The sequence below is a fragment of the Mesocricetus auratus genome, unplaced genomic scaffold, assembly GCF_017639785.1.
Source record: "Mesocricetus auratus isolate SY011 unplaced genomic scaffold, BCM_Maur_2.0 Super-Scaffold_100008, whole genome shotgun sequence".
NCBI classification, from domain to species: domain Eukaryota; kingdom Metazoa; phylum Chordata; class Mammalia; order Rodentia; family Cricetidae; genus Mesocricetus; species Mesocricetus auratus.
The window spans coordinates 44,257,161-44,267,699 of record NW_024429192.1 but is presented as its reverse complement, the minus strand read 5'-3'; the positions used below and the strand labels follow the sequence as shown (position 1 = coordinate 44,267,699).

General features: G+C 38.7%; 1 protein-coding gene across 1 annotated transcript; it reads right to left on the bottom strand.

Annotated features, from left to right (window-relative positions):
• Positions 1–7,192: 7,192 nt before the first annotated feature.
• Positions 7,193–7,884, bottom strand: LOC101844736 (60S ribosomal protein L9-like). Its single transcript, XM_040750320.1, has one exon. It carries the CDS (start codon positions 7,856–7,858, stop codon positions 7,493–7,495), a length of 366 nt encoding a protein of 121 aa, XP_040606254.1. The 5' UTR covers positions 7,859–7,884; the 3' UTR covers positions 7,193–7,492.
• Positions 7,885–10,539: the final 2,655 nt, after the last annotated feature.

The following is a 10,539-nucleotide window of genomic DNA, read 5'->3' as shown; positions in this document are numbered from 1 at the left end:
GCTTCAATAACCTTGATCCCCAAGCCACACAAAGACACAACATAGAAAGAGAACTTCAAACCAGTATCCCTCATGAACATTGATTCAACAATACTCAATAAAATACTGGCAACTCGAATCTAAGAAAACATCAGAAAAATCATCACCGTGATCAAATAGGTTTCATCCCAGGGAGGCAGGGATGGTTCAACATACGAAAATCCATCAATGTAATCCACCATATAAACAAGCGGAGAAACAAAAATCACATGATCATCTCACTAGATGATGAAAAAGCCTTTGACAAAATCCAATGCCCCTTCATGATAAAGGTCTTGAAGAGATCTGGAATTACAGGAGCATACCTAAACATAATGAAAGCAATATACAGCAAACCAACAGTCAACATCAAACTAAATGGACAGAAACTCAATGCAATTCCTCTAAAATCAGGAACAAGACAAGGCTGTCCACTCTCCCCATATCTCTTCAATATTGTACTTGAAGTTCTAGTTAAAGCAATAAGACAACAAAAGGAGATCAAAGGGATATGAATTGGAAAGGAAGAGGTCAGACTTTCACTATTTGCAGATGATACAATAATTTATATAAATGACCCAAAATCTCTACCAGGGAACTCCTACATCTGATAAATACCTTCAATAAAGTGGGAGGATACAAGATCAATTCAAGAAAATCAGTAGCCCTACTATATACAGATGGCAAAAGGGCTAAGAACAAAATCAGAGAAACATAACCCTTTACAATTGCCACAAACCACATAAAATATTTTGGGGTAATGCTAAACAAACAAGTGAAAGACCTGTATCCAAGAACTTTGAGTCTTTAAAAAAATAAAGACGATACCAGAAAACGGAAAAATATTCCATGCTCTTGGATAGGTAGGATCAATGTAGTAAAAATGGCAATCTTGTCAAAAGCAATCTACAGATTCAATGCAATCCCCATCAAAACTCCAGCACAATTCTTCACAGACCTTGAAAGAACAATTCTCAACTTCATATGGAAAAACAAATGACCCAGAATAGCCAAAACAACCCTGTTCAACAAAATATCCAGAAGCATTACTATCCTTGACTTCAAGCTCTATTATAGAGCTATAGTCCTGAAAACAGCTTGGTATTGGCACAAAAATAGACAGGTAGACCAATGGAATCAAATTGAACAACCCTATATTAACCCATACATGTATGAACACTTGATCTTTGACAAAGAAGCTAAAATTATAAAATAGAAAAAATAAAACATCTTCAACAAATGGTGCTGGCATAACTGAGGCTGGCATGTAGAAGAATGGAGATAGATCCATGTTTATCACCATGCACAAAACTTAAGTCCAAATGGATCAAAGACCTCAACATAAATCCAGCCACACTGAACCTGTTAGAAGAGAAAGTAGGAGGTACCCTTGGACAAATTAGTACAGGAGACCGCTTCCTGAACATAACACCAGTAGCACAAACACTGAGATTGACAATTAATAAATGGGACCTACTGAAACTGCAAAGCTTCTGTAAGGCAAAGGACACAGTGAGCAAGACAAAAAGGCAGCCCACAAAATGGGAAAAGACATTCACTGGGCCCACATTTGACAGAGGACTAATCTCCAAAATTTACAAATAAATCAAGAAACAAGTCGCCAAAACACCAAAGGATCCAATTAAAATGTACAGTACAGAACTAAATAGAGAATTCTCAGCAGAGGAGTCTAAAATGACTGAGAGACACTTGAGAAAGTACTCAACATCCTTACCCATCCAGGAAATGCAAATCAAAACAACTCTGAGATACCATCTTACTCCTGTCAGAATGGCTAAAATCAAAAACACCAATGACAGTTTATCCTGGAGAGGATGTGGAGAGAAGGGAACACTCCTCTACTGCTGATGGGAGGGCCAACTCATACAGCTACTTTGGAAATCAGTATGGAGATTCCTCAGGAAAATGGGAATTAATCTACCACAAGAACCAGCAATTCCACTCTTAGGCATATATCAAAAAAATGCACATTCATACAACAAGATGTCATAGCAGCATTATTTGTAATAGCCAGAACCTGGAAGCAACCTAGATGCCCCTCAACTGAAGAGTGGATAGAGAAAATGTGGTACATATACACAATGGAGTATTACTCAGCAGAAAAAAAAACAATGGAATCCTGAAATTTGCAGGTAAATCATGGCACTAGAAGAAATCATCCTGAGTGAGGTAACCCAGTCACAAAAAGACAAACATGGTATGTATTCACTTATATATGGATTTTAATCATTGATCACGGGAGTGCTAGCCTACAATCCCACTGTCAGAGAGTCTGGGAAACAGAACCTTCATGAAGCAACTGCTGAAAGCAGAGGCAGACACCCACAGCTAAACAGTGAACTGAACTCCTGGAATCCATTGACAGAGAGGGAGGACTGATGAACAAAGGAGTCAAACTGGCTGGCTTAACCCACAGAAACAACTGACCTGAACAAAAAGGGGCTCCTGGACCCAAGACTGATAGCTGGGAGGTCAGCATGGGACTGATCCAGACCCCCTGAATGTAGGTGTCAGTGAGGAGGCCTAGGCTATCTATGGGACCTTGGGTAGTAGATCAGTATTTATCCTTGGCATACAAATAGACTTTGGGTCCCCATCCTACAATGAAGGGTGCTCTCTCAGCCTGGACTCTTGGGGGAGGGCCTAGGCCCTGCCCTGAATGAAATGACAGACTCTGGAGAATTCCCCATGGAGGGCCCCACCCTCTCTGGGGAACAGAGTAGGGATTGAATGGAGGGATGGAGGGCCTGGTGGGGGAGGTTAGGGGAGAAGTGGAGGGAGAGGGAGCTGGGATTGACATGTGAAGCAAGTTTGTTTTTTAACTTAAATAAAAACTCAGTATCCCTATTATATATAGACAATAAAAGACCTGAGAAAGAAATCAGAGAAATAGCCACAATCAGCATAAAATATCTTGGGGTGACTCTAACCAAACAGTTGAAAAACTGTATGGCAAGAAATTTGAGTCTTTAAAGAAAGAAATTAAAGAAGATACCAGAAAATGGAAAGATTTCCCATGTTCTTGGATAAGTAGGATCAACATAGTAAAAATGGCTATCTTACCAAAAGCAATCTACAGATTAAGTACAATCCCCATCAAAATCCCAGCACAATTATACACAGTTCTGAAAGGACAATATTCAACTTTATATGGAAAAAACAAATGACCCACTATGGTCATAGCAACATTATTTGTAATAGCCAGAACCTAGAAGCAACCTAGATGCCTCTAAACCCAAGAATGGTTACAGTAAATGTGGTACATTTACACAACGGAGTACTACTCAGTGGAAAAAAAACAATGGAATATTGAAATTTGCAGGCAAATGGATGGAACTAGAAGTAACCATACTAAGTAAGGTAACCCAGTAACAAAAAGATAAACATGCTATGTACTCACTCATATATAGATATTAGACATAGAACAAAGGATTACCAGCCTATAATCCACACCTCCAGAGAAGCAAGGAAACAAGGAGGACCATAAGACCCTACACAGTCCCTAGTGAATTAGAAAAGACAAGATCCCCTGAACAAATTGGGAGCATGGGGGATAGGAATGTATGGGAAAGAGGAGAGGAGAAGACTTGGGGGGAGCATAACATGAGGGATCAGGAAGATTGAGTGGGAAGAGGAATAGAGGAGAACAAGAAAAGAGACACATCAATAGAGGGAACCACTATAGGCTTGAAGAGAAATCTGACACTAGGGAATTGTACAGAAATCTATAAGGATGACCCAATAGGAACCTAAAGAATAGTGGAGAGGCTAACTTAAATGCCCTTCCCCTATAATGAGAATGATGACTACCTTAAATGCCATCCTAGAGCCTTCATCCCGTAGCTGATAGAAGCAGAAGCAGAGATCCACAGCTAAGCACTGAGCCAAACTCCTGGAATCCAGCTTCAGAGAGGGAGGAATGACCAACAAAGGAGTCAAGACCACACTGGGAAAATCCCCAGAAACCACTGATCTGAGAAAGTAGGAACTCAAGGACCCCATTCTGACAGCTGGGGAACCAACATAGAACCAAATTATGCCCCTCCAACATGGGTGTCAGCTAGGAGCACTTGGAAGTCTATGGGGCCTCTGGCAGTGGAACTAGGATGTATCCCTAGTGCACAAATGGACTTTGGGAACCCATTTCCCATAGAGGGGTACTCTCTTAGCCTAGATACACATGGGAGGGTCTAAGTCCTGCCCCAAATGACTTGACAGATTTTGATGATCCCTCATGGAAGGCCTTACTCTCCTTGGGGAGTAGATGGGGAATGGGATGGGAGAGTCGGTGGGGAGCGTGGGAGGATGGAAGGGAGAAAGAACTGGGATTGATATATAAAATAATATGCTTCAAATCTAAATAAAATTTATATTAAAAACAATAAAATAAATATTTTACAAAGAAATGCTTAATCCACACCTTCTCCTGTATTCCCTAAGTGATCATCCTGTATAAATGTTCTTTAGCCTACACAGGGCTTACAGTACCTTCTTAATCTATTTTCTTAGCTCAAGGTTACGCAAGATCTGCTGAAAATTGTCTTGTTTTTCAAACAGAATGATCCTGCTGTTCCACTGACTGATGTCATCATGCATACATGTGTGCGTGTGCACACGCACACATACACACACACACACCAATCCATTGCTGTTTTCCCCTAAAATATTCCAAGGCTGTGACAAGGTGGAATAGACCACATTCCTATTCAAAATCCTGTAAAAAAGGTGAAGCTTCCATCCAATTTAGTTTCCTAATCTACCAACCCATGTTATTTTTAATATAGCTCTATGTGGAAACCTGCAAGTATGGCATTTATAACCAACATCTTGCTTTGTTTGCCTGCCAAACTAGAAAGGTCTCATACCCTCATTACTCATCCTGAATTTCAATGCTCTATTTTCTATATTAAGCCTTTGGTTACCTTCCAACCTCCAGCAACCTGACCTTGTTCTGATTTTGCACTGCCTGTATTTTCAGTATTCAGCAAAGCACTCAAACAAATGTAATATTGTGTTGTAATTTAGATAAGAACATTTTCTAGGTTGTGTGTGTCTCCAAAGAAATAAAGCTTCTTCACTTGACTACTAGTCTGCTTCTCAGAACATGGAAAAATAATATAGATACAGATATCATGAACTAAAATGGGTACTTTAGTTCCACCTGCCAAGTAATCAATATATTTACTATATTGTTATTAATTAATGGGATTTCTTCATGAGAATGGTCATTTGTTAGCTCTGTGGCCTTGAGAAAATTGTTCAACCTCTCTGTGATTTAGTTCCCTCGCCTATAAAAAGATGATAGCACTCTGTTTGTTTATTATGAGCAATAAATGAATACAAGAATGTGGAGCAAGACCTAACAAAGGATTCACTCGGTGGGTTATCAGCATCACTGCATCTTACTCTACTCTCTTTTCCCCTGTCTCTCCTACCTTCTTTTCCTTCTCTTCTTACAACTAACCATTAGTGTCAACTTCTAGTTATTTGTTTAATCATATATACACACTTTCCATTTTCACTCATTCTGTCATTCAAAAAGTATTTCTGGGCCAGTGGAATGGCTCAGTAGGTAAGCACACTTGCCATGAAGACTGTTCATCTCAGTTTGATTCCAGCAACCCACATTGTGAAAAAAAAGAATCAACTTTTCCAAGTTCTCTTCTGACTTCTACAAGTGCACTGTGGCAAATGTATACACATTAAATAAATTAATTAGTAGATAGATAGATAGATAGATAGATGTAAAAAAAACAGGTATTCTCATTGGCTACTTGAATTAGGATTTCTATTGCTGTGATGAAACACCATGACCAAAAGCAAGTTGGGGAGAAAGGGTTTATTTGGCTTACACTTCCATATTGTCATTCATTATTGAAGCAAGTCAGGACAGGAACTCAAACAGGACAAATCCTGGAGGCAGGAGCTGATGCAGAAGCTGTGGAAGGGTGCTACTTACTGGTTTTCTTTCCATGGCTTGTTCAGCCTACTTTCTTATAGATCCAGGACCACCAGCCCAGGGATGGCACCACCCACTAGGGGTTGAGCCCTCCCTCATTAATCACTTACAGGTGGATATCATGGAGGCATTTCCTCAACTCTGATGACTCTATCTTGTGCCAAGTTGACACACAAAAGGAGATGGTACATCTACTCAACCCACTTAGCTTATTCCCAGTGTAGTATTTTCAAAATTTGAACATCAGAGTCTCTCCATGACTGCCATAGAAGAAATTGAGTGCAAGCTTCCATCTTCATTAAATATGCAACAGCTATACACATATAGAAAACAAAATCATAATGCAATTCAACCAGAGTAGCATTGCTGTCTTATGCTATGTAGCCTCTGGGTTCCTGTTTTGCTATTGCCCACTCTTTTATAAGTGGTCTTTCCCAAAGCCTTATGTCAATACTTCAATAGAAATAAGTGCTACATAGAGAAAATATGTTAGAAGTAGGTTTTACAGGTTTAGTCTTCTAAACAGTGTCCTTACTTTTTTCTACCACAGTAGGAAAAACATGTCATGATTTGCAGCACAGTGTTTTCAGGTAGATATATTGAAGAAAGAGAAATCCAGTCACTAGAAAGCAAGATTCAGTCATCTTACAGATCAACTATTAACCCCTTGTTTATTGTTTCCTATAAACCAAGGACTGGTCACAAAATCAGAATGAATGTCAGAATAGACATGTCAGTTATGTTTTTGATCATCTTCTAACTCATGTTTTTGAATGAATATGAAAATATAATTTGTAAATTAAACATAAAGCAAATATTTTACTTGAAAAAACTCACAAGATAATCTTAACATATGCCACTACACACTCTTTAGCTATATAGTTGGTTCCCTTGTTCTTATGCAAGTTAGACTGAGGCTCCATTTGTATCCCAGGCTGGTTGATTTGCTTTCATAATTACAATCCAAAAAAGCCAACTTTAAATATGCATGCAGTTACAACATGAAATAATACATGTTCAACTCCTTTCACCCTGAGTTTGTGTTCCCTTGTCATAAGCACAAATAAAAGGCAACATCTACTAGATAAGTAAGTCTGATATATTTTCAATATGTGTATATGATCATCCATTAACCAGATAAAAACAGCTTAATTTCCCCTATTGCCTCACTATGTGAAAGTTCTCTTTGTTTTCTCAATACAACTCTTTTATTGTCCCAAAAGACACCCCAAATCATACTTAAATTCAGGATCTTGTTTCTGGAACTGGGTAACTTAGGTCTTACTCATCAGCCTGCTGTACTGTTCCCTTTTCAGACACATAGATACCATCCAAAAACTTCCTGATATGTTTGTTTTTAACTCTTGTGGCTTGCTGAATCAGAGCCGCTGAATTTGAAACAAGTTCAATATCATTTCCTTCAAGGATTAACTCATCCTTCTGGGCTTGAGAGACAGAACAAGCAACACCTGTCCTCATCCGAACCCTGCAGATCTATTTTTCACCCAAGAAATTTCGGATTTCAACCAAAGACCCATTCTCTTGAATAACGACGTTGATCGGGAAGTGAGCATACACAGACCTCATCTTGTAGCGGAAGCCCAGTGTGACTCCCTTGATCATGTTCTGAACATGACTGCAGATGGTTCGGACAGTCGCCAGTTCCTTTCTGTTACCCCACCATTTGTCAACCCAGAGCCTCTGCTTCTTCATGCCAAGGAGGCTGAGCTCCACGTTGATGTGGTTGAAGTCCCTCCGGAGGGTTCCCCTGGGGCCCTTCACGATGACCGTGTGCCCCTTCAGACTCACGTCCACATTCTCCAGGATGTCAACGGTCTGGCTGCTGATAATGGTCTTCATTCTCGCTGGAGATGGGGCAAAAAGCGAAAGGTCTCTTTTCTATGATAGATCATATCACAAATGTTTTGAATTACCCATCTAATTAATTCTCTACTGTAGACTATAAGTCTGATGCTAAAACAACTCATGAATGCAGTTATCACTCACTTTTATTAATTTTACATCCTCCTCCTCAACGCACACCTACTTGATCAATGACTAAAACCTACATCTGTTTTGATTTATGCTGGTTTACGGAGCAAAAATAAGTATGACATCTTAAGATTACATAAGGACCTAGTCAAGTCTGCCATCATAAGGCTTGAACAAGAAAATGCAAGTTGAAACAAAGAATTATCTTCATAAGAAGAGGGAACGCTGCAGTGAAGCCTCACTGATGACATTAGCTTCTGTAGACTTTCGGATTCTCTTTGCTGCTCCACTATCTATGTGCACTAAATGTGATTCCAATTGGAGAAATCATAGGAGGTAGCTAAGATAGCATTACCTAATATCATCTAACTAAAAGAGGCTGGGTGAAAAGCTGATGGATCTTAGAGACTTTTTGTGTGTTTGGCTTCTTGATTTTTTTTTCCTATCATCTGTGTTTTCCTGAATCCTAGAACAAGAAAGCAAGAGGCTTAGAAGAAAGCATCATAAATGCTGTCACAGAGATCTGGAGAAATTTGTAATGTTTTGTTGAGCCATAGTAATGAGTAAATCATTTCTTTCTGACAGTTAAACTGCAAAATACTGAAAACATTTCAAATTCAATATTCACAGGAGTAAGAACAAAGACAAAAGTTTTCAAAAAATTTATGAAATCAAGATCAAAAGTATATATATGTAAAGTAACCTTAAATTTTTAACATGTAAATACAATCAGAAGTTCACATTTTCACTAATATATATACTGCAAGGAGAGTGTTAAGCCACAGACTTAAGAGTCTAGCATAGTCACCTTCTCCCAGAATTTTTGTTCATATCTATAAAATGATAGTACAAATATCCATCCCTTTCTTCCTCAGAGGAGGTTGTCAGAAGAGAAATGAACATGGTTTAAAATATTTAAATATTATTTGATTCTATTGAGAAACTTGTGTCAGTGCATGGTGTTCGGTTATTCATGGTTGTGACTGAATTATATTTTCCCCTCGAGCTATTAAGTGATCACAAACAGTTAAGCAAAACAGCATCTAGAAAACAGCACACTTGTCTGCTTTTTTGACCTGTTTCTCATCTGAACTGAGCTGCCCTGGCTCATCCCTTTCACTGGTGGCATGTCTTAACAAGTTTTAACTAACTGAATCTGAAGTTCACTGCCCAGTTGGATTAGAAAAAAAAAGCAATTGAAACAGGGAGTTTGGGTACTTCAGATATCCTAGTTTCCACACTATCTTGAAAAATGACAACTAAGCAATTGTGTGATACAAACCATCACATCTGTACAGTTGTTACCTTTACCTGGAAGTCATAGCTACCCTTAAACAGGTTTCTTTTTTAATGCACATATAGGTGTCACATATAGGTGTCTATTTGTGTCTACAGATGGGAGAGCCAGGTTCACATTCTTCAATATCAAAGGCAAAACTTTTTATTGTTGTTTAGAGTGATGGCACTAACAAGATAAAGCCTCAAAAATGAATATTAATGAAGGCAGTAAAAGGGCTAGAAGTTTAGCTGATTAACTTTACATTGGACCCAGAAAAACAGTTGGAGAGATGGATCAATGTTTAAGAGCATTTGCTGCTCTTACAGGGGACCCAGGTTCCATTTCCAGCACCCACTTGGTGACTCACAGAGATCTACTACACTAGTCCCAGAGGACCCAACACATAGGCAACAGGCATGAATGTGGTGTCTAGATATACATGCATGCAAACCATTCATACATATAAAATAAATGTAATGAGAACTAGATATGAAAAAACTGGTGGCATATTCATCAAAAATATTGTGAGACTAAGCTTGAATTGCTTAGTGCTGCTTTGAGGTCTGGGAGGAGACAGTAGAAGGGATCCATACCTAGAATGTGTCATTATCAGAGGAAGTGATGGGAACAGAACCCAAGTATTAATGAGTACGTACACAAAGAGGTCTCTTATGAGCCCACAGGATACCACCATACTGAGGACAGCTGGAACTAAACAGAAAACAGCATTTGGAAGTGGACTGAAGCCCCACAAAATCCATATATAGCTCACAACTTGAGATGTAGATGCCAATGCTTATGCTAGCATGTATGTGCTCAAGGGACAGTAAAATCAGTGGTGTGTACTCATTGTATTTATATGTGCAAACTGCATGCATCTTAATATATCTTCTCATAGTTATTTAAGAACAATCCAATAATCCATTTCAAAGTAAACTAAACATTCCTATTCTTATATATACTCTAAATCCCTTTAGTTGAAGTAAAATTCCCTTTCTGCCTCGAGACACTCTCACATCATCTAAGTAATAGACTTTATGCAAACAAAATAGCACCACAGAGACCTAATGTTTTAAGTAAGTAGCTCGCCTGAATACATATAAAAGCAATATAAATTATTTTGAGATTTGAAATTAGAAAAGTGGTAAAGCAAGGTGGTTACTATAAAAGAATACTTGGATCATAGGATATTCCTGCCACAATAGAACTTGCCATTTTCTGTGATCATCAGAGCTGAAGTCCTTCTTGAGTTGTGGCTTCTTGATCCTAG

Coding starts and splice junctions, on each gene's coding strand:
- LOC101844736 (XM_040750320.1), bottom strand. CDS start 7,858: ATGAAGACCATTATCAGCAGCCAGACCGTTGACATCCTGGAGAATGTG.